The sequence below is a fragment of the Mesoplodon bidens genome, assembly GCF_964165515.1.
Source record: "Mesoplodon bidens genome assembly, chromosome: 14".
Lineage (NCBI taxonomy): Eukaryota > Metazoa > Chordata > Mammalia > Artiodactyla > Ziphiidae > Mesoplodon > Mesoplodon bidens.
This window is the reverse complement of record NC_138170.1, coordinates 68,753,499-68,779,063: the sequence shown is the minus strand read 5'-3', so window position 1 is coordinate 68,779,063 and position 25,565 is coordinate 68,753,499. Positions and strand designations below refer to the sequence as shown.

The 25,565-nt window shown below is 36.6% G+C and overlaps 1 protein-coding gene across 1 annotated transcript in view; it reads left to right on the top strand.

Annotated features, from left to right (window-relative positions):
* The window catches only part of RAB10 (RAB10, member RAS oncogene family), a 77,848-nt gene extending 55,791 nt beyond the window's left edge, over positions 1–22,057 (top strand). The window contains exons 3-6 of the mRNA XM_081254993.1: positions 10,832–10,970; positions 14,993–15,082; positions 15,428–15,529; positions 20,276–22,057. Coding sequence (XP_081111119.1) covers positions 10,832–10,970; positions 14,993–15,082; positions 15,428–15,529; positions 20,276–20,359 — 415 coding nt within the window. The 3' untranslated portion in view covers positions 20,360–22,057. The remainder of the gene's footprint in view (positions 1–10,831; positions 10,971–14,992; positions 15,083–15,427; positions 15,530–20,275) is intronic.
* The last annotated feature ends 3,508 nt before the right edge of the window (positions 22,058–25,565 follow it).

Here is a 25,565-nt window from a genome sequence, read left to right as displayed (position 1 = left end):
GAACCCGCGTTCCCCACACTGGCAGGCAGATTCTTAACCACTGTGCCACCAGGGAGGCCCTGCTTTTAATTTTGAATATCCATTTTCTTATAAAGATAGGAATGAGTGCCTGGTTAAAATTTGTGATTAATAGTTTTCAAGAGGTTAACATTATGCCAGCTGATTTTGTTTTCTTTGCTTGAGTTGATATGCATGTTAATATTCCAGGGAGAAAAAAAGTCATGTAGCTCCAGGTTAAGAGATCTGCTGGGATATGCTGCAGTGATTCAAGAAAGCTTTTAGGATGAAAAACCCCATTACTCTTAACTTATGATGATACCAAAATTCAAAATGCTATTCTCAACTTCAGTGCTTTGCTTCCAGTTGCTACTAAAAAGCACAGTGAGTTTTATCTCTCTTTAGTTTGAATGAATATATTCAGGTTCTTGTTTCAGCATGAAAAATTGTTCTGTGATTGAATATTAGTTTTGGAAACTTTCTTTTGTCTGTGCTAAAGCTTTGTCTTATTTTTCTTACTTGAATGGTCTTCACTCATTTCTTTCTAGGAATCTTTTAGTTTAACTGTTGCATAAGGGTCTCACCTGTCCAAGGCACAGGTGTGTGGGCCTGAAATTAGCTTGTTTGGCTGATAGAGAAGCAGCTAGCTATGGTTTTTAAAATCCCAGATCTCTAGAAAGTTTCTACCAAAGTATCTTTTGCTATCTACATTTTCCGTAGAGTAGTGGGTCCTGCCAGGAAAACAGTCATAGTGAGTTACTTTAAGTCTGCCTTTTCCGTTTTGGGGGGGTGGTCAGAAATGTTTGCCACTGCCAACATCTGTATCTTGTACCAGCAGCAGATTTTAATATCTGCACAGTTACCAGCAACCAGTTAGTATCATATTGTAGAGAAATTAATCATTTACCTACATAAAGTGCCAGATACACGGGAGCCATCTTTGAGTTTTCCCATTCCCTTAACCCCAACATCCAATTTAGCAAGTCTTATTTTTTCTCTCTCTAAAATATGTCTAGAATCCAAATACAATCTGATGTCTCCGTTGTTACCCCCTAGTTCAAGCCACCATTACCTCTTCTTTGGACCATTACAGTAGGCTTTTAATATTCTAACAGGTCCTTACTTCCCCTTTTGCCTTCTTCCAGTACTTTTCCCAGGTAATAGCCTTAGTAACCTTTTTCAGATATAAATATGATCATGGTTGTCATTCCTTCCCCTATTTATAACCATTTTGACTTTCCATTGCATTTCGAATGAAAGCCGAAATTCCAAATCCAAACTCCTTTCCACAGTTTACAGAGTGGTCCCCTGCCCGCTGTTCTGACCTCCTTTTGTGCTCCCTGTATATATAGTCTCTACCCACAGCTGATCTCCTTTCAATTCCATGAACATGGCAAGCTCTTTTCCAGTTTAGGACCTTTGTACGTACCCTGTAGGTACGTACCCCTTAACCCACCCAAGTGTAGATAGACTAAGCATTCTGAAGTACCACTCCATTCCAGAGGCTTCCCATTTCAACAGAAATAACTTTGAAAACTCCAGGTTCTGGCTACTGCCCCTTCTGACCTCATCTCTTACCAGCTTTGCTCCAGCCACTGTGGTCATTTTTTCCTCTCCTGAACATGCCAAGCATATTCCCATCTGTGGGCCCTTGCTATTCACCTGTTCCTTCTGCTTGGAATGCTTTTTATCAGATCTTTGTGTTGCTGCCTTCTCTCATTCAATCTCAGTTCATTGTTAGCCTCTGAGAGAGGACCTGCATGATGACAGACTAAAGCCACCCCAGTCCTTTAGGCACTATCATGTTTATCTTAGTTTATGTTTGTCATAGTATTTTTTTTAGTATCTAAATTTACCATATTTAAAAAATGTGTTCATTGTTGTTCCCCTCACTAGAACGTCAGCTTTTTGAGGGTGGGGATGCCATCTGTCTGATTTGTGGTTATGTAACCACCCCCTACAGCAGACCCTGGCAGATACAGATGCTGAATAAATATTTGTTGACTGAATGACTTTGTTTGATTGGTTTCTGTTCATACTTCACTTCTCACTTACCTTAAACATCACCTCTATAGAGAAGACCTCCTTGATCATACTATCAGGATTACTGCCTCCCTCCCCTTTACGTCATTCTTCATCACTCCACCCTGTTTACCTTGTTAACATTTATCACAATTTGGAATTACATATTTATTTACTTGTTTGTTCCTGTCCCCACTGTAATGTAAGCTCTGCAAGGGTAGGTATCAGGCTTTTGACTTTTGACCCGTTTGGGGCGATGAAGATGAGCATAATTTAAACTCACGGTATTTTGGGTGTAGAGAAGTTGCATATCTGTGAGGAAATCCAGTCCTTGTTAAAATAAAACTCAATGTGAGAAATTTAACATCCTAATTTATAAAGTAAATAACTTCATTATGTTACCAAAAGCACAAAGTTATGAAATTTGGGGTCTCTGCCTTGCCGAGCAGCTTGATGTTGTCTCTGGCCTGTTCTGGTACTGTCAGTGTCCAGACTAAAAATAACTGTCATAATAGCAGCTAGAGCACGCGGCTTCTTTGACCCTGTGTGTGGGACTAACAATTAAGGAAATAAGCTCTTTTAGTTCCTAGGAATATATCACTCCTTTCATTATATGTCAGTGGGAAAAAATAGGATTTTACAACATTCTCTTAGCTGTGCATCTGTCATTTTATGTAAGGAAAATTCTATTGCCATTGATTCATAATTTCAGAAATCTGATTATACTACATAGGCTGAGAAGAAAAAAATTTTAATAGGAGAGGAAAACCAAGTGGTTTTGAAAACAGGCTCTAAAACCTGTAATATGGGACATAAAAAGATAATGTGAATATGTACAGTGTTTAATTGCTCTTCAGATAATAAACACCTGCTTTTGCTGATTTAGACCTGGGTGTATGTGTTTTAGGTTTTATGCAAACCTAAAAAAAATTTGACCATGAATTAGCAACTGTGGCTATTTTTAGCCCTGGGCAGAGGGTCACCAATTAGCCTAGAGGTAGTGAGGCAGGGACTCCCTCTCTGGTTTGAAATAAATTGTTGATTGCATTAACAATTGGTAGGGATTGGTATTAGGAGGAACCAGGAAGAGGATAATTTTAAAAGACTTAGCAAGGAGAGCATATAAAAAGAAGGAAGAGGGGGTGTAAGAAGTTTTGGGAGATGGAGGAGACAAAAATCAAAGAACAGATGGAGTAGTATGCCATCAATCAAAACAAAAACTCTGATTTTGTTTTGAAATCATGATTACTTTTTCAGAAGGGCCATTAATATTTCAATATCTTTTATATCAGTATTTCATAACTAAGCAGCATAGTAATATAAAAATAAAATTTCCTCTCCAGCTGCCATTGATTTAGATTTAGCTAAGTAGTTTCTTTGCAGTGTGTTTTTTCTTGGTGGAGAATTTAGTCATAGATTTAACACTGAAGTGTGTATATAATTTGCTAATTGTGTAGTGTGAATGAATGGGGACGTGAGCCATATAAATACCTGGGTATAACAGTGTTCCAAGAATGTTAGACAGTGCTGGGGGTGGTATTCATAGCAGAATGCTGTGGAAGATTTTTTCCCTAAATTGTTATTACTTATGATAAAAATTGAAATGCAAGTTTTCTATCCCTCCTGCATTATAGCTGTTAGACACTACTGGAAGCCCGGTATGTTCTTTGTCTTGGATAAGTACATTTTTAGCCTGGATTTTAGGTAGGAAACTTTAACCCCTCTCTAATGGGATAGAATTATTAGTTAATTTATACTTCTTTTTGCAATTTACAAAAGAACTAAACTATTTCTACTGTGATAGGACAAATTTTTATTGTTTTTTCATGAAAACATTTATAATTACATCTGTTTTAAGGCAATTTGTAACTAAATAGATTAATAGAAGATAAAACAAGAATTTGGAATTGAGAAAAATGGAAAATGTAAATATACTGTCTCTAAAGGACAACTCATTTGCTACGCTTAATTTGTAAAATTTACCTATAAACTTCTTGGCGTCCAACACAAAAAGGGCAGGGAGGGAGGGCTACCAACAAAAAAAGTAAGTTATTCTTTTCAGAAATAATGTAAAGAAAGCAGGAAAGAACAGGTCATAACTAATACACAATAAGTTTTCATAAAGCTATTTGTAATGATTCTAATTTGTTGACATAATATTGAGATAATGGAGATAAAATTGTGGTCTAAGAAGGTGTATAAATACATAAATACAAATGCATAAATGTGCGTGTCTGTGTGTGTGGCCTCTTAGTAGTCTAACCTAATTTAAGGATGCAACATAGAAGAATTGATAGCAAGTCTATTAGATGGTTATTCTTAAACGTCATTTTTTGGGATAGGTATTACATTACCTCCTAACTCTGCTTTTGCACACACACCCATTTTTAACACAGTAGACAGAACAATTTTTTTTTAAACCCAGATTAAGTTATTTCTTTTCGTAAAACCCTCCAATAGACTTCCCATCTCACTCAGAGGAAAAGCTGCGACGCTAGCCGAGGCCTGTAAGATCCTACACGGTCTGCACTCCCGCCCTACCACCTCTCTGATCTCCTACTAGTCTGGCTTCACTCCTTCCATTCCAGTCACATTGATCTCCTTTCTATTCCTCAACCATGCCTCAGGACCTTTGCACTTGTTCTTTCCCCTTCTTGGAATACCATTGCTCCCACGTATTTGTATGGCTCACTTCCTTATTCCCTTCACTTCCTCTACTCTGTTTAAAATTTCACTTGTTTGCACCATCCCCAGCATCAGCCCCTAGTCTCTTTACTTCTTGTCTTGGCACTTTTCACCCTCTGAAGAAATGTAATTCCAGAAATTAGTGTGACAGGGCTGAGATTCTCTTAAGAAAATTGAAAAATCCAGCCAAATCTTTAACTTGGCTAAATAAAAAAACATATTATATTACTTTCATACAGAAATAGGCTTCAGGCAAAGCCAGGGTTTTGCTTGTGAAGCAATTTTGATTATAGCTTAAACACACACAACTGTTAACTTGAGAGAGCTCTGAATACCGTAGACATAGAGCATCTCTATAGAGATGGTTTTGACTTAGGACATTTTAAAAGCACAATTTGGGCTTCCCTGGTGGCGCAGTGGTTGGGAGTCCGCCTGCCGATGCAGAGGACGTGGGTTCGTGCCCCGGTGCGGGAGGATCCCACGTGCTGTGGAGCAGCTGGGCCCGTGAGCTGTGGCCACCGGGCCTGTGCGTCCGGAACCTGTGCTCCGCGGCGGGAGAGACCACAGCAGTGAGAGGCCCGCGTACCGCAAAAAAAAAAAAAAACAGCACAATTAAATTTTGGGTCACATATAATGATATTATTACATGTTTGCATATTTTTATACTGTAGATTCTTTGGGTTATCTGTAATAAATACAAATTAATTATAAAAATTTACTTTAGTTATCCCTACTACTTTGTTAAAAAAAACCCCAAAGATCCAGGGAGGTTAAATACCTTCAAGATCACTCAGCTGGAAGGATTGGAACCTGACAATAAAGTTGGATCTGACTCCAGACCCATGTTCTATGTGTGTTCTTGCATAATGCCTAGCATATGGTAGACCCTCAGAATTGATGGATAAATGGATAGGTGTCAGATATATGAACATATAATGCACACTGTGATTAAATGTAAGGAATATTAATGTATTGGTAGTTCTTTTACATTCCTTGCTACTCATATTTTTAGACATATAAGCACTATTTTTAAAAATGTAAGTTTTTAAGGGTCACGTAACTAAATTGGAATGCCTTGATTCTAAAATACAATAAAGGACTGCTAGGTAAGATTCTGAAATACTGACTCATTAACAAACATTTGAGTGTTTATTCACCATGTAGATACTGTGGATTCTGCAGTGAACAAGACAAATATCTGATGGAACCTACATTTTAGAGGACATGGGAGACAGTAAATAAATCTGTAATAAGTGCTTTGCAGAGAAGTAAAGCAAGGAGATGGAATAGAGAGAGACTGGATGACTATTTAAATTGGATGGGCAGAGAAGGCTTCTGATAAGGTGATGGTTAAAATGCAAAGATGAGGTGCCAACCATGTACAGGACTGTGGGCACAGCTAGTACAGAAGCTCTCTGGTGAGACCAAGCTTGTGAATTTGGAGACATGAAAAAAATGTGGTTCTAGCTGTCAGGGAAAAGAGTGCCTCAAAATATGGGATGGGGGGCTGGTGAAAAGTACAAATCCTGTAATACTTTGTAAATTTCAGGGTAAGGATTTTGGGATTGGTTCTGGTTATAATGAATTGCCATTGGAATTTTTAGTTTGTTTTTTTAAGCCTAGTCATGTTTTCCATTTGTTTACTTGTTTTGTAATGGCTTTATTGAGACATAATTCACATACCTTATAATTCACCCATTTAAAGTATACAGTTAAATAGTTTTTTAGTATATTTGCAAGGTATATTCACCATGATCACAATTTTAGAACATTTTTATACTTCTGGAAAGAAACCCGTACCCTTTAGCAGCCTCTTTCCATCCTGCCCAAACCCTTCATCCAGGGTAACCACTAACCTACTTTCTGTCTCTGTAGATTTTCCTATTCTGGATATTTCATATAAGTGGAATTATATTACAATATGTGATCTTTTGTGTCTGATTTCTTTCACTGAACATAATGTTATGAGGGTTCACCCATGTTGTAGCATATATCAGTACTTCGTTCCTTTTTATGGCTGAATAATATTCCATTGTATGGATATACTACATTTTATTTACCCATTCATTAGTTGATGAACATTTAGGTTGTTTCTACTTTTTGGCTGTTATGAATAATGTTGTTATGAACATTCTTTTATAAGTTTTTGGGTGGGCATATGTTTTCATTTCTCTTGGTAATATACCTAGGAATGAAATTGCTGGATCATTTAGTAGCTGTATGTTTAACATTTTGAGGAACTGCCAGACTGTTTTCCAAAGTGGTTGCATCATTTTACATTCCCACCAACGTTAGAGGGTTCCAATTTATGTACATGCTCACCAACATGTGTTATTGTTTGGTTTTTTGATTATACCCATCCTAGTGCCTGTGAAGGGGTTTTAATTTGCAACTTCCTAATGATGTTGAATATCCTTTCATGTGCTTATTGGGCATTTGTGTGTCTTCTTTGGATAAAAATCATTTATCCTTCACTGTTAAGTTGTAAGAGTTCTTTATATATTCTGCATGTCCAAGTTCCTTATCAATATATGATCTACAAATATTTTCTTCCATTTTGTAGGTTTTTTTCCCACTTTCTTGACAGTGTCCATTGAAGCACAAAACTTTTTAATTTTGATGAAGTCCAGTTTATTTCTTTTTTCCATTGCTTGTGATTTTGGTACAGCATGTTTAAGAAACAGTTGCCAAATCTAAAATCATGAAGATGTTCTCCTATGTTTTCTTGTAATAGTATTATAGTTTTAGCTCTTAACATTTAGGTCTTAGATCTGTTTTGCATTCATTTTTATATAGGGTATGAGGTGGGGTCCAACCTCATTTTTTTGCATAAAGATAGCCAGTTGTTTCAGCTCCTTTTTTTCCCCACTGAAGCTTTTGGAAATTTTAAGCAGAAAAATGATATGATCAAACATATATTTAAAGATCACTCTGCTATTGTGTAGAGAATGTCAGCTCCTACTTCTCTAAATGTTAGAATGCCAACAAAAGATACTGCGAATTGAGCAGAAACATGGTTTCTGAAAAGTCACGAGAATAAAATGTTTCAAGAGAAGGTGGTCAACTATGTAGAATCCTACTGAATGATTACTGTATATGTAAGGGAACTAAATACTGGATTTGGCCATCAGACTTTTTGAAGAAGAACAGTCTTGGTAGAGTAGTAGTAATAGCAGTTGGATTAGAATTGGTTGAGGAATGAATTTGGAGAGACAGAAACTAGAGATAACTCTTTAAAGAAGATTGCCAGGAAGATTTTTTTTGTCAGTGTAGACAAGCTTGTCCTAAAATGTGTATGAAAAGGCTAGAATAGCTAAAACAACTCTGACAGAAAAAGAAGTGAGAGGAATCAGTCTACCTGATTTAAAGAATTTATTTAGTTAAAGTAATTAAGACAGTACAGTATTGGGGGAGGCACAGATACACAGATGATTGTAACAGAATAAAAAACCCAAAAATAGATTGAACCGTGGCCTACTGGTTTTTGCCAAAGGTGAAAAGCAATTCAATGAAGAAAGGATATTTCCTTAACGTTTTCAACAAATGGTGCTAGAGCAGTTGGGCATCCATGAGTAAAAAGGTGAACCTCTACTCAAAATTCACACATTGTACCAAAATTAATTCAAACTCTATCATCAGTTTAAATGTAAAATGTAAAACCATGAGACTTTGAGAAGAAAACATAGGAGAAAATCTTTGGGACCTAAGATTAGGTGAAGAGTAGATATAACACTAAACCACAATCCATAGAAGATTTTAAAAATTAATAAATTGGATTTCAACAAAATTAAAAATATTTGCTCTACAAAAGACCCTGTCAAAAGAATGAAAAAACTAGTTACAGACTTGGAGAAAATATTCCCAAACCACATAACCTGACAAAGGACTTACATGTAAAAAGAACTCTCAACACTCAATAGTTTAAAAAAAAAGGGGTGGGGGGGAACCATCCAATTAGAAAATAGGCAAAAGAGGGAATTCCCTGGCGGTCCACTGGTTAGGACTCTGTGCTTCTACTGCAGGGGACATGGGTTTGATCCCTGGTTGGGGAACTAAGATCCTGCATGCTGCACTGCGCAGCTAAAAAAAAAAAAAGAAAGAAAATAGGCAAAAGACACGAATAGACATTTCACCAGAGAGGATATATGGATTACAGATAACTACATGAAAAAGTGCATAACATCATTAGCCGTAGAGAAATACAAATTAAAATGATGATGAGATATCACTGCATGCCCTATTAGAACAACTAAAATAAAATACAGTGAGAACACCAAATGCTGATGAGGATGCAAAGAAACTGGGTCTCTCATACATTGCTAGTGGGAATGTATTAAAGTAGTATAGCCACTCTAGAGAAGTCTGCAGTTTCTTATAAAGTTAAACATATACTTACCATCTGACCCAGCAGTAACATTCCTGGGTGTTCATCCCAGAGAAATGAAAACTTATGTACACACAGAAACTTGTACATGAATGTTCATAGCAACTTTATTTGTAATAGCCAAAAACTAAAAACAACCCAAATATCCTTAGATGGGTGAGTGATTAAACAAATTGTGATGAGTCCATTCAGTGGAATATTACCCAGCAATAAAATGAAACAGACTAGTATTACATGCAACAACTTGGGTAGATCTCAAGGGCATTATGCTGGGAAAAGTGAAAACAACCGTTTCAAAAGGTTGCATTATGCATGATTCCATTTATATAACATTCTGGAAATGGCAAAAGTAGAGAAATGGAAAACAGATTATTAGCCAGGGTGTAGGGATTATATAGGAGGTAGAGGAGTGAGTGATACAACAGTTTTCTGCCTTCTTTGTGGCACTGACTACACAAATCTATATATGTGATAAAATTGCAGAGAACAGTACTCTCATAATGTCTGTAGATTGTACCAGTGTCAGTTTCTTTTTGTACTATGATGTAAGATGTTATCATTGGGAAAAACTGGGTAAAGGGTACACAGAACTTCTTTGTACTGTTTTTGAAATTTCCTGTGAGGCTATAATTATTTTAAAACAAAAGTTTTAAAAAGAAGTTTGCTGGTAAGGGGAACAGAGAAATGCAGTGTTAGTTGGAGGGATGTGGGGTTGAGAGTGGGGTTTTTTGTTTGTTTGAATTTTGCTTTTTTTAGAAAAGATAGGGGAGGGACTTCCCTGGTGGCGCAGTGGTTAAGAATCTGCCTGCCAATGCAGGGGACTCGGGTTCAAGCTCTGGTCCAGGAAGATCCCGCATGCTGCGGAGCAACTGGGCCCGTGTGCCACAATTCCTGAGCCTGTGTTCTAGAGCCCGCGAGCCACAACTACTGAGCCCGCATGCCACAACTACTGAAGCCCATACACCTAGAGCCTGTGCTCTACAACAAGGGAAGCCACCGCAATGAGAAGCCCGCGCACCACAACAGAGTAGCCCCCGCTCGCCACAACTAGAGAAAGCCCGTGCACAGCAACAAAGACCCAACGCAGCCAAAAATAAATAAATTTATAAAAAGGGGGGGGGAAGAGACTTAAACATGTACATATGCTAATTATAATGACCCATAAAAAGAAATTGGTGATGCAAATGAGGGAAAAATTACAGGAGCAAAATATCTTAAATCTTTGGCTTGAAAAATACTACTATTTACGTATTTCTGTCCTGTTATTTATAAATGAGGTTATCTTTACAACTTTTTGTAAACGATTCCACAGATAAATGTGGCTGTACTATGGTGTAGTCCTTTAATGTTCTAAAAATTCCACAAGCTTTTGTATTACATTATGGAACTAGATCACTAAATAAATGGAATTCCAAGAGTTTTTATCACACTTGCTGGTATTTGTCTTTAAATAACTTTAAAAAGAATTTTATGTCACTTTGTACTGTTTTCCCTTTCAGATTTTCATCCAGTATTGGTAGGTTGTTAATTTCCTTAGACTAAAAAGTATTTGCACATATATATGTTTATGAATAACCTTAATTGTTTACTATTTAAGAATTAAATGAGTGGTGGTTTTATTTTGTTCTGTGTCATATAGTGGATTTTAATCTCTATTTTACCAAACTATTCTCCTGTTTTGCCCTTTATCTAGAACTTAGTAATATCAAATGCTCAGTGCAAATTATTGGCTGTTTATTTCAGGGATACGGCAGGCCAGGAGCGATTTCACACCATCACAACCTCCTACTACAGAGGAGCAATGGGTATCATGCTAGTATATGACATCACCAATGGTAAAAGTTTTGAAAACATCAGCAAATGGCTTAGAAACATAGATGAGGTAAGACCTAGAAATTGCGTAAACCCTACATAAACACACATTTGTGTGCTTGGTTAAGAAGAATAAATATTCCAGTTGATCTTATAGTGTTTGCTATCATTAGTGTTGAATATTTCTACTTATTTACAGGGTAATGTTATTTTTTGCCTACCTTTTTCTTAAAATTTTGGGCAGATCTGTTTTGAACCCCATCCAAGGCAATTACCAGATTACCCAGAAACTCTATACAGCCATCTTGTAAGATGGCCCCAAATAGAAGCTACCAGTGGTTTTACACACCTGTCTGAATGAATTCTTTCTTGGGGAATTTTTATTGAATGAATGAATTACATTTTCAATAGTAATTTTAAAAATGTAGTTTTGGGAATTCCCTGGCAGTCCATGGATTAGGACTTGGCACTTTCACTGCTGTGGCCAGGGTTCAATCCCTGGTCAGGGAACTAAGATCCCGCAAGCCAGGTGGCATGCCAAAAATAAATAATAAATAAATAAAAACGTATTTTTAAGTTATGTAAATACTGTATCACTTCTAGGCATTTTGAAAGATACAGAGTACTAATACAGTAAAATGCTAACCAAGAAAATAGTGCCATATCATTGCACGTGAAGATGTCAGTTTTTATAAGGTAGTGTGTCAAAGCACGTCTGTTTCTGTGCTGCAGCATAGGTAGCTTCTTGTTGGAATTATTTTTCATGTCTTATTTCTACTTTCTATGCTTTGAATTTCATTAAGACTAACTCTTGGGAATTCCCTGGCGGTCCAGTGGTTAGGACTCTGCACTTCTACTGCAAGGGGCCCGGGTTTGATCCCTGGTCCGGGAACTAAGATCCCGCAAGCTGTGTGGCACGGCCAAAAATAAAAAACCTCTTTAAAGCAACTTTAGGCTGGAAACACAAAGACCAAGTCTTAAGCCAGTATTAGACCAAAGATAATAATATCTTCAATGGTAACAATCCTAAGGGCTTATTACTGACTTTTCCGTTGCTACAGGAAGTCTGTTAGTATTTAATAATCTGTTAATGAGACAGATTTTGAAACCAAAGACAAAGCCTCCATTTAAAATTTCCTTAGCCTTTATTTTATTGTTTGGCCAAGTAGCATGTGTAATAAGAGCAATTTATGTAGAGAGACTATGCAGTGTTCCAGCAGCAACCGATTTTCCAATTCTGTGACATCAACTGGATGTCCTACAATTCAATCCTGTTCTGACACTAATTAGCCTTAGTGTCAGACTCCACAGGTTTAAGGACTCAGTCCCACAAGACTGCTCTTCCTTCGAATGCAAATCCTGGGTCCCCCCAGGCTACCTGCACTTCTGTGTGACTTGGCTACAAATTTGGAGGTTCCCATGACCCATTTTGGGGTTCAGTAATTTGCTAAAATGACTCACAGAACTCAGGAAAGAGCTATACTTACAATTGTATTATAAAGGACACAACTCTGGAACTGCTAAATGGAAGAAATGCATAGACAGTGTATGGGGGTTGGAGAATGCAGAGCTTCTAGGCTGTCTCTGGACATGTAACCCTCTTGGCACCTTGATGTGTTCACCAACACAGAAGATACCCTAACTTCATTGTTTCCAGGTTTTAATGCAGGCCTCGTTACATAGTCATGATAATTAAATCATTGACCTCTGGTGATTGACCCTAATCTCTAGGCCCCTTCACCTTGTGGCGGGTGGGGGTTAAAAGTCTCAACCCTCGGTGTTTGGTTCCTCTGGTGACCAGCCTCCATTGTGAAACTCTGTAAAGGCCCTGCCGAGAGTCCTCTATTAGCATAAATTTAGGTAAACAGAAAGAGGCTTGTTATGAATAACAAAATACGCTCCTATCACTCAGGAAATTAGGAGCACTGTGCCAGGAATAGGAACAAAGACCAAAAATATGTTTTTTATTATACCACAGGCTCATACATTTAACTTGGTAGGCTGGATGGCTTAAGTTTCCCAGCATGAGAACTAACATACGTAAAAACCAGCCATTAAAAAAAAATCTGTTTTTCTGATATATAAGAGATTGACTTTGTCTAATTTTTAATGTGTTGTAGAAATTTAAACTTTAACAGCTGAATTGATCCAGCAACGTTTAAGAAAAGATTATATATATCATGGTCAAGAGAAATTTACCTAGGAATGCAACATATGAAATAATGTAATACACCGTATTAATAAAAGACAAAAACCATATGATCTTGTCAACAGACACACGCAAAAAAACCCATTTGGCAAAATCTAAAAGACATCTGTGAAAATCCCACAGACAACATCATCCTTTCCCCTACAATCAACATGATTAGGATGCCTGCTCTGGCCACTACTGTTTAACATTGTACTAGAGGTTCTAGCCAGGGCATTTAGGCAAAGAAAAAAAAGAGCACCCAGATTGGAAAGTAAAATTATATTTGTAAATGGTGTGATCTTGTATATAGAAAATCCTAAGGAATCCACACACTTCCACCAAAAAATAAAATTATTAGAACTAATAAGTTCAGTACGGTTGTAGGAAGCAAGATTAGTATACAAAAATCAGTTGTATTTATATACGTTAGCAGCAAATAATCAAAAAATGAAATTAAGAATATAATTTTATTTATAATAGCATCAAAAAGAAAAAATAAGAAAAATTTAACCAAAGAAGCACAAGGCTTTGAAAACCATAAAATGTTAAAAGAAACTAAAGAATATCTAAATAATTGGGAAGACATCCCATGTCCATGAATTGGAAGATTCCATATTGTTAAAATGGCAGTACTGCCCAAAGTGTTCCACAGATTTAGTGAAATCCCTATCAAGATCCCAGCTGCTGCTTTTGGATGGTGGTGGGGGTTGACAGGCTGATTCTAAAATTCATATGGAAATTCAAGGTACCCAGAATAGCCAAACAGTCTTGAAATAGGCAGTGACGTTTAAGCTGAGACCTGAAGAGATGAGTAGAAGGTATCCAGGTGAGGATGGGGCTGGTGGAAATAATATGATGGATTCAAATTTAAGACAAACCAAGTCTCATAAATTACTTTTGGTGTCCAGAGAACATAATTGTGTTGCTGCAGGGATATTTCAGGGAAAGGTGCATTGGGCCAAAGATAGACAATTTGAGATATTTTCCCCATCCCATGGGTTGCTTTTTCATTCTGCTGATAGTGATCTTTAACACACAGAAGTTTTTAATTTTGATGACGTACAATTTATCTGTTTTTTCTTTTTTGTTGCTTATGCTTTTGGTGTCATATCTGAGAAATCATTGCCAATTCCAAGGTCATAAAACTTTTTCCCTATGTTTTTTTCTAAGAGTTTAATAGATTTAGGTCTTCTATTTAGGTCTTTGATCCAATTTTGAGTATGGTGTTGTAAGTTAAAGGTCCAACTTCATTCTTTTGCATGTTGATATCTGGTATTCCCAACACCATTTGTTGAGAAGACTGTCCTTTCCCCCATTGGATGGTCTTGGCACTCTTGTTGAAAATCATTTGATGGTGTACTCAAGAGTTTATTTCGGGTATCTCTATTCTGTTCTTTTTGTCCATGTCTGTCCTTACGCCAGGAGCACACTGTTTTGATTACTGTAGCTTTGTAGTAAGTTTTGAAATCAGGAAGTAAGTGTGAATCTTCCAACTTTGCACTTCTTTTCAAGATTGTTTTGGCTATTCAGGGTCCCTTGATATTCCACATGAATTTTAGAGATGGATTTTCCTATTTGTGCAAAAGATTTCATTAGGATTTCAGTGGAGCAACATTTATTTTTAACTGATTTTTGTGCATGGACTCCCCTAGCAATGTGACTTTTTGAGACTCTAAGGGTTCTATAGAATTTTAAACTAAGGTTTCTTATAGGGTAATACACATTATCTAAAATCGTGATCCAGCTTGGATTTAGACTGTGTAAGAAATTACAGTTTCAGATCTTTTGCATGTCCTCTCTTGTTGAGAATGTTTCTAGAAACTAGACAGCCTCCTATAAAGTCATTTTTATTAAGCCATAATTCATGGTAGTGTGTAAATTAAATTTTTATTTCATTTTAGCATGCCAATGAAGATGTGGAAAGAATGTTACTAGGAAACAAGTGTGATATGGATGATAAAAGAGTTGTACCTAAAGGAAAAGGAGAACAGGTAAAAATCTCTGAATGAGACTAATATGCTGCCCTTTCTTTGTGAAGATGGTGTTGCATTTGATTGTTTTTACATTAGTGGTAGTGGAGTGCACTTGAGCTATTCGCATCCTTTTAAAAATGCTGTTGGAAATGATAGCTTATCATTTGAGTGAATTTTTGTTTGTTTTCTAAGGAGCTTGACCATTTGAGTCTTGACCCATTGAAATAATCTGTTCATTTTAGATAACCTAGTTGAGATTACTACCTTTAGAATAATATTACTGTTTCCTTTAGGATGCTAAAGTCATCAGTTGGTAACCTATATACTTGATAATTCTATGATGATATTTTGCTTCTATTTTAGATTGCAAGAGAGCATGGTATTAGATTTTTTGAGACTAGTGCAAAAGCAAATATAAACATCGAAAAGGCGTTCCTCACATTAGCTGAAGATATCCTTCGAAAGGTAAATTTCTTTTTTCTTTTTCTTTTCTTTTCTTTTTTTTTTTTAACTGCTAAGGTGCCTGGTGTCACATTTGAACATTTCATGTTTTCTAAAGTACTAGATTTACATACAGAAATTGGGTTTGGGTGGTATTGTTTCTAAACGTTTACCCATCACCAATATATAATCCTCCAAAGTAAAGAAAGGAACTGGAAGGAACAGGCAGCCATCTAGAAATCTCTAGGATCTAGTCATTGTTAACAGTTGACATTCTGAGCTCCAGTACTCAGTCTCTAGCCTAATTTCATACTCCTTTTTCCAACTTTTTGTCTGGTACCTGGTGTTACGGCTCTTCTGTTTCATTTCTCTTATATATCCTTTGCATTCCCATAGATAAAAAATTTAAGATAAGAGGTGAATCTATGATGTAGTTATTGGTACAAAATCACTATTCTTCTACATAGTCGTTTCTCAGATGTGCCAGTGAAGGGCATGTATATACTATGTACTGAATAAATAGAGTAAGTCTGCCCCCAGATTTCATTTACCCAATCATTTCAACCTGTAAGGTAAAAAAAAAAAAAAAAAAAAAGCTGAAAATTGATCTTGGGGAATTTTACCTCGAGGTTAGTTTCTGTGTTTAATTCGTGAATCCCCAAATTTGCCAGTACAAGTAACTTGTAGCAAAATTGGGAAATCTGATTTTCATATTTTCCCCTCAAATGACTAGATAAAATACACAGTTATGAATTAAGATTATGAGTCCTGAATTCTCTATTCAATCTTATGGTATATTTAAATGCAAATAAAATAGAGAAAATCTGACACAATCCTGAAGGAGAAGCAAGCATTGTATAGGAGAAAATTTAATTGCTTCTGGTAACCTTTCTGTTTTTATACTTGAGATATCAGTATTCCCCCCCCAAAAAAACCCCTCAAATTTCATACACACACACATATAAATCTAAGCTGTAATAAAGGTGGTATTATCAAGTGTAAATCTAATGAAATTTCTGAGGAACCAAGCAACTTAATTTTTTTGAGGGGAGAGCTATCTGTTTACTATAGTGTCCAAACTAGAAAAAACGGTTATCACTTATTGCTGTTTAGAGTAACTACAAAAGTTGTGCCTGTCCACATCTGCTGACATCCTGCATATCATGTCTGATATCTATAATGTATTGATATATTGAGTAATAAAAAGCAAGTTAGGATATAACATGTGTGATAAATGATCTTTTAAAAATTATATATGATACCAAAAACACATGTACACATACACACACACACACATTTGGTTATGCTTAGCAAACAAGGATCTGGAAGGATATATACCAGACTCTAAGTAGTGAGTACTCTAGTGTGATGGTGGGAAGGGGAAGGGGATACAGGACAGAATCACTTTTACCTCATGTACAGTTTTGTTTTGAAATTTTAACTTGCTTCTTTTTAAAGTTATAAAAACAATTTAAAAAATATTTTTACACAACTGGATATAGGTAAAAACCCATTAGAATTCCTTGAGGAAATATATTTTTATTTTAAAATATTCCTGTAAGAAACAAAAAGTAGAACAGAAAAATACTAGGTAGACTACGAAAAAACATTTGTATTTTTAATTAAATGAAGGGAATAACGGATAGAAAAATACTTTAATTGGTGGGAAGTATAATACTTTGTATTTCTGAGATTGGTGGGTTACAGTGAAAAATTATTTCAGTACTTATAGGAATTATCACAAAACTTACTGAAATACCCGTGTTCTCTGTGTTTTTTCTCTTTCTGGAAATTTGGTCTTCTCCATTGTTTCTGACTTCTTTCTGTATTATATCCCTTGATCTTCTTCCAAATCTTTGCATTTCAAAAAAATAGTGCTATATAGGCATATAATTTGTGTGTCAGTGAGGTAGAGCTTCCTTATCATATTAAAGGTTAAAAGGTATGGATGCACCAATAAATAAAGATCTCAGTCTAGAGTCTTCCCCAGGTAGGCAGGCCCAATTGTGAGGCAGCATTTTTTCCCCATACACATACATGCACTTTTCAGTGTGATAAAGTTATGAGTTAAAACATCAAACATAAACTTGCTTTAAAAGATGTAAAATACAGTAGTGATTCCTGACTAGCAACCTTCTGTGCAGTGCTTTTTCTCCTGAGTTGATAAAAGAAAAAAGAACTTTAGAATGAAAGCAGTTTAAAACATTTAAAACTTAATTATTTGAATAGATAATTCATTCCCATGATTCAGACATTTAAAATAAAAAGAGTAAACATACAGAGAAGTTTCTCACTATATTCCCCCAACTCCTCATCCTTACCCCATGGGTAACCAATAATTAATTTCTTAGTTACTAATATATGAGTAAATATGAATATATATACATTTTATTCCCATCCTCCCCCCGCCTTTTCTTTTTTTTTTTTTTTTTTTTTTGCATTACGTGGGCCTCTCACTGTTGTGGCCTCTCCCGTTGCGGAGCACAGGCTCCGGACGCGCAGGCTCAGCGGCCATGGCTCACGGGCCCAGCTGCTCCGTGGCATGTGGGATCCTCCCGGACCGGGGCACGAACCCGTGTCCCCCGCATCGGTAGGCGGACTCGCAACCACTGCGCCACCAGGGAAGCCCCCCGCCTTTTCTTTAAAAGAAAAAAAAAACACGTAAGGCAACATGCTCTGCACTGTTTAGCACTTAATATAAGTAAAATAGTTCCATTTTTAAAATAACTGAGTGCTACTCCTTTGAGTAGTCTATTATAATTAAACAGGTTTCCCAATGAGGGACATTTAGGTGATTTTCAGCCTTATGATCTCATAAACTGTGTTGTAGTGAATAATCTTTATATTATTTTACACATGTGCAAGTATATTTGAAGGACAGATTCCCAGAAGTGGCCAAAGAGCATACAGTACATTTATAATTCTGATATATGCTTGCCACCTTCTGCCTGAGGGCTGTACCCTTTTATACTCCTGCCAGCAGTATATGAGAATGTCTGTTTACTCAAACTCTTGGCCAACATAGTGAACTATAAGACTTTCAGATGTTTTCCAACCTGACAGGTGAAAAACACAGATTTAATTTGCAGCTCTCTTATGAATAAGATGAGCATTTTAAAAGATATGTTTAAGAAGCACCTTTGTGTTTCCTTTTCTGTAAACTTTTTTATTCTTTTGCCCACTTTTGCTATTTAGTTATTGGCCCTTTTTTTGAGAGTCTGTTTCAAGGGTCTAAGTTAAATTGTGCAAGGACGGACTGTGAGTGATATGCTAACTGAATAAATGTAGTGACCTCCCTGGCTATAAGCACCCATATATCTTTAACTGACCCACACCCAGGAGTCCCAGAGAAAGAGTACTTCCTATGCAGCTTTTCTTGCTGTGGCCAGGTGCTGAGCTGCCTATTTCTCTTCTGTGCATTTTTCACAAAGACCTTTTTAATGCAAAACTTGCATCTTTAACATACAGTGAAAAGAAGAATTTCATAAGGCAGTGAGATTAGGTGGGTTAGTTCAAAGTGCAAGTAGAAATTTCACCTCAGTATGATTTCAGCAGGCCTCTCTTGGGCTATGTGAGTTTTAGAAATTATTTTAATTTTTTCCCCTTGAGCTACCTTAACTTTATATTGTTTCCATGAGAAAATAAGTTCCCACTTATATCCTAGCTTTTAAAATTCCATTCATGATGAACACTGTTACACACACAACAGCATGGATAAATCACATAGGATGAATTGCACAGGCTGATACTGATTAAAAGGAAAAAGAAATCAGATACAAAAGAATACATAAAATATGGTTCCATGTATATGAAGGTCAAAAACAGAAAAAACTAATCTATGGTGGTAGAAGTCAGAGTATTGGTTACCTTTAGGAGGGTAGTACTGACTGGAAAGGGACACAAGGGAGCCTTCTGGGGGCATATTATATATGTTCTATATTTTGATCTGGTGGTTTCACAGCATATATTAAAAATCCATCAAGCACAGTTAAGATTTGTGTACGTTACTGTAGGTATGCTATCCCTAAAATGAATTCTGCTTTCATACATATAGTATAGGCTATCCACGTAAAATAGTATATTCTTCTGATTATACAAGTAATATTTAGGATGTTGGGGTAATACAGGATTATACAAAGAGGAAAATAAAATAATTCATAAACCCACCACCTAAGGGTTACTGCTATTAACATTTTGGTGTCTCATTTTGATTTTTTTCTGTATCCATTTTTAACATGAATTATATACAACTTTGCATTCTGCCCCACCCTATTTCCTCCACTTAATGTTAGTGTATCATGGTTAAAATTGCCTTTTTAAAGCAATGCTATGGAAATACAAGCTCCGATCTCAAAAGGCAAGTAAAACTAAACAGAAAAAGGGCTGTTTCACTTCTCTGAAGTAAGACATGATCCAACATTGGTTTTATACATATGCTTGATGATGCTTTTTAAGTACTAAGTACTCAGGGGTCAGGCCAGGAGATAATATACCTCTCTTCACAAGAGTTAGGGCAGAGAAGATTTCAGAAGTTCTACAAAGGAAAGCCAGGAGGCCTCAAGACATTTCACAACTTGGAAGAAAAAGGCAAAATGAAGATCAAAAACAAAACTTCCATTTCTTTACTTTGCATGGGAGAGAAAACCTATCTCATGTGACTGTAATTGCACTGTTACATAAATTAACATTTATGAGAATATTGCTGTTAAATCTTGATTTATCCATGGCAGTGTTTTTTCATGGGTTGCTTTCCTTGTGTGTTTGTTCCAGACCCCTGTAAAAGAGCCCAACAGTGAAAACGTAGATATCAGCAGTGGAGGAGGAGTGACAGGCTGGAAGAGCAAATGTTGCTGAACGCTCTCCTGTTCCATCAGTTGCCATCCACCACCCTGTTTTCTCTTCCTGCTGCAAAATAAACCACTCTGTCCATTTTTAACTCTTCAACAGATATTTTTGTTCCTCATCTTTTAACTCCTAGTCCACCTGTTTTATTTGTTCTTTCATCTGTGACTGCTTGCTGACTTTATAATTTTCTTCAAACAAAAAAATGTATAGAAAAATCATGTCTGTGAGTTCATTTTTAAATGTACTTGCTCAGCTCACCACTGCATTTCAGTTGTATTATAGTCCAGTTCTTATCAACATTAAAACCTATAGCAATCATTTCAACTCTATTCTGCAAATTGTATAAGAATAAAAGTTAGAATTAACAATTTTATTTTGTACAACAGTGGAATTTTCTGTCATGGATAATGTGCTTGAGTCCCTATAATCTATAGACATGTGATAGCAAAAGAAACAAAAGCCAGGAAAACACTCATTTTCGCCTTGTGTATGTAAATGGGGTTAATTTTGTCCTGTGCCTTATGTGGAAAGGAACTTCTTTGGTTCTTCCTTTTTTTGTTTTGGTGGAAGCATGTGCAGGAGACATATCATCGAAACATAAAGCATTAAAATGTTTGTGGTTTGCTTGGCTGTAATTTTCAAAGTAGTTAACTGAGGACAAAGGATAATGCAGAAATGATAGCTTTGGTTTGTGGAGTCTCATTTCAAGTGGCCTTTATATTTAAAACTATTCCTGCCACCGGTTCTTTTCCTTGGCCACTTTTTCCTTGTGTCTCTTCCTGCATGCTGCTTTATTTGCTTCTCCCCCACCACCCTGTGGTATGATTTATTTAAAAATGAAAGGGGTAAACTAGCAGGTTTGTCGAGTTTAACATAAAGCACTGATTTAACTTGCTAAGTAAACTGAAAGATAAATTCTAACTGCCTGTTATCAAATGTCAGTTAACTGTGTCCTCCCCTCATTTTTTCTCTCCCCTAAAGCTTCTGTCCCAGATTCCTTCATTTGCTGTTCGACTTCATGTTCCTCTTCTCTTTCCCTCTTTGTTCCCTTCCTGTCTCTCCACTGAGTTTATGAAATGGAAGAGTTAATTGCATGCACTAGTGTTTGGAGGGTGTTGTGGTTTGTCTTTCTAATTAGGTGTATAGCCTATTCACTTTCCTAGACTAAATCTCTTAACCTAAATTTGAATAGTCTCCATTTTGGCAACTCCTCTAGCAGTTTGGTAGCCCAATCAAGGTTGTTTCAAAAAGGTGGGAAGGAGGAGTGAAATTTATTAACATGTTTGCCAAATATATTGAGATTTGGCCTTTGAAGAACATTTTTTCAGTGTTAAGTTGTCTTTACCTTAAGATTTAGAAGTACTTTAGAATATTATTAATTTTAAGTCCTATCTTCACATCCCTTTGGAAAATTTGTATCACCATGGATTTGGAAAAAGGACAACAAAGGCTTTTCATGTGAAGATAAGATACTCTAGCTCTCTCTCACCCTGTCACTTTTTCACTTCAGTTTTCTAGTTTTGCTCCCTTGCTTACCATTAGGATAGGGTCAGTTAAGTTTGCTACGCTGCTGGCATCCTAAGATGCTACCTTTGTGGAAATAATTGTGAATAGCATGATTCATTTCTAGCAGAGGCTGAGTTTAGGACAGCAGCTTCCATTGAAAAGTCTTCTTGTGTCGTGGATAGCATTTTAATGACCTCTTGGCTCACATAAACAACATAGGGACGTATCTGCTATGAACATCCATGAATTTTCAGATAGTGCCCTAAAAGTGATTTTATATGCCTCACTGGTGGTGGTTGTTAGTTTTTTTGCCTCACTTGACTTTATCATTGTTTACTACTAGTAAAAGCAGCATTGCCAAATAATCCTTGATTTTCCATTAAAAATAATAATGAAATGATGTTAAGCTTCTCAAAAAGTTTTAGGTTAAACCTACTGTTGTTAGATTAATTTTAATGTGTTTGTTGCTTTCCTTTGTCTGGAATGTGGCAGTAGCTTTTTTTATTTTTAACCCTTTTTAATCCTTATTCAGTTCAGTGACTTAAGGTTTGAGAGCTAAACACTGGGATTTTTGGGTAACAGACTGACAGTTTTGTTGTTTGCATACTTATAATTGGCATTGTACATAGAAAGGATATGGCTACCTTTTGTTAAATCTGCACTTTCTAAATATCAAAAAAAGGGAAATGGAGTATAAATCAATTTTTGTATAATCTGTTTGAAACATTAGTTTTATTTGCTTAATAATAGGGCTTTGCCCCCTTTTCTGTAAGTCTCTTGGGATCCTGTGTAGAAGCCGTTCTCATTCAACACCAAACAGTTAAGTCCATTCTCTGGTACTAGCAACAAATTCGGTTTCATATTCTACTTAACAATTTAAATAAACTGAAATATTTCTAGATGGTCTATTTCTGTTCATATAAAAACAAAACTTGATTTCCAACTGCGTGGCTTGGTTTTCATTTATTTATGGGGTTTAAGATGGAGGATTCCTTCTGAAAATAGTGCAGAATAGCAAACTGCGTATTAGAGGAGCAGAAATAGAAGGAGAATAACTTTTTCAACTAGGGAATGCTGGGAAGGCAATTTCAAGGGCCATCATTGGAAGAAACTGCATTTTAAAAGCAGAATCATCCTGGCATCATGTGCACAACCGTAGTCACTCCCCAGCTAACACTTGCTAGAATGTGCCAGAGGCCAACTACAACTGAAGTCAGCTGATTACCCGGGGGCACCAAGGTAAGGCTGCCATGCTGGAGGATGAGTCCTTGTTTTAGCAGTGACTGTCCTCTTATCTGAAAAATGTAAAGTGTTTCCTACTTTTTTTGTGAACCATAAAAAACTACTTTGGCTTTTTTTATATGTAGTATTGATGAAAGAAATGTTTGATCCTGTATTAAGGCCTTATTAGTCAATAAATAAAGATAAATATTTGTTAACAAGATTATCTCTGCTGGAAGGATATATAGAGGTTTTCTCATAGTGCAGTTTTTATAAGGATCACCTAGAGTGATGTTAATGCTTCCCCGTTCACTCCCATCAGCACAGAATTTTGTGTCTCGGGTGGGGCCTGTGATTTCTGCCTTTAAGATTGGCATAGGAAAACAGACCATGGCCTCTGCCTTTACATTTATGATCTAGTTTAGAAAGCAAAAGGAATTAGTGATCAGGTAAACATATACAAGAGCCAAATAGTTGTGATCCAGATTCAAGTGCTGTATTAATAGAAGAGCAAGTTCAGTTGGTGTGGTGTTTGAGAGAGGAGGGAGGGACATGAATTGGTCCTCAGATATGTGGATTGAATGGCTAGGGCTAAGGGGAGGTTAAGAAGAGACCACGAGCACATTAGAAACAAGCTTTGCTTTTGTGGCAGACTAGAAGTCCAGTTGGACAATGTGATAGGCAATAGGAGTCCTGGTGAGCCCTGCAGAGTGGTGGGAGCAACGTGTTTGAGGAAAGCGAGTCTAGATGGGCTGGAAGAGGAGAAACGGGTTCTAGAGATCAGACAGAAGGTTGCTGAATTATTGCGATTTGAATAAGACCAGACTAAAATGATGGCAGAGGGCAGGCTTAATATACAGGGGAGTATGAGAAAGACTGTCTCTTGCCTACTAGGAAGTGGATTAGGTACTTGTGGCACTGTTCTTTGGGTTATGTCATCAACAACCTGGTGGAGTAGTATCATTTGTACAAAATAAACTCTCAGGGTTAAGTAATTTGCTTCAGGTTGTACTGCCAGTTGGTGCTGGAGTTGGACTTTGAAACCAAGCCAGTGCTCAAGTCTATTTTCACCTTCTCCATATCACAGTTTCTCAGGATAAGGTCCTAAGGTTTGGTTATACTGATTATAATGGGGGTAATAAAACAAACATGTGCCAGAGCCAACAGAGAATGCTGGAGTGTAACCTTAGCTTATCGAGTTAATGTAGCCATTTAGCCTAACCTTGGTACCTCGAACAAAGAACAATGCCCTTGAAAAGTACTTAGCACATTTTACTACTTCTTTTCTGGAAACCTATATTACCCCTTACCATCTTGTTAATTTTGTTTCCTCCTAGTTCACACCATCTCTTGGCTAGAAGTAAATGATGATGAAGTTGCTTTTCACGATTCTCTTAATTGGCTTTCTGAGGCTATGTACTTTGAGGGGGACTTTTGTTACTTAATAATGGCCACAGCAGTGAATAATAGTAATGAAGTAAGTCAAAATACAGGGGCGGGGGGGAAAGGCAGCTGGGTATAAGTTCATGCCAACTTCCTAGGTGGATTTGAGATCAGTATGACTCCCTAAGATCAAGAGCCATGTGGGGGATGTGAGTGCTCCAAGTCAAAATGTTTTGCTGGGACATCGTATTTAGGTCTGAAACTTCCAGCACCAAGATAAAAAGAGGTGGTGTGTTCCTGTTGCATCTAGTCAAAGGGAGAATAACAGTTGCTTAGGAAAAAATCTGTAGCAAAAAATTCAGGAACTTCTAACATTAATTGTCATTGAACTACAAAGTGAAAATGTCTCCAATGCAAGTTCAGAGAAATCCAGACATTTTACGTATCTTCTGACAAAGAACACAATACTTTATATGCTGAGGCCATGCCAAAAAAAAAAGATCAAACCTCAGGTCAAACTTACCTAGATCCAACTACCAATTTTACAGGAAATCTAAGGACAGAGGAATGTATTAAACTACATCAGTCAACAAAATCCAGACTGGTCAATTTTACAGGATAATTGATCCAGTCTCTTCAACAATTAAGTTCCAATGGAGAGACAGATTGTAAATTAACAAAAGATGAAAAGGAAAAAAAAAAAAACAGGCAAAACTAAACCTTAATGTATTTAGGGAAGTACAGAAATAATAGAATATTAAGGAAACGATTAAAAGTCAGGGAGGGGTATTCTTAGGGAGGGAGGAGTTATACATTGTAGGGGGACATGAAGGGTTTTGGGGATAGCAAAATCCTATCTTATGACATGGATGTTGTTTACAAGGGAGTTTGCTTTATAGCAATACATTAATCTACACATTTGTCCTATGTGGGTTTTAAAGTTTGTATTTAACCATAAAGGGTTCCGTGTGTGTGTGTGTGTGTGTGTGTGTGTGTGTGTGTGTGTGTTTAAATGATATCACAATTTTCAGGACTATAGAACCAGTCTGAGAGGCTTTGCAGCCAAGACCAATGCTCAAAATCAAGCTTAGCAGAATTGGTCTCC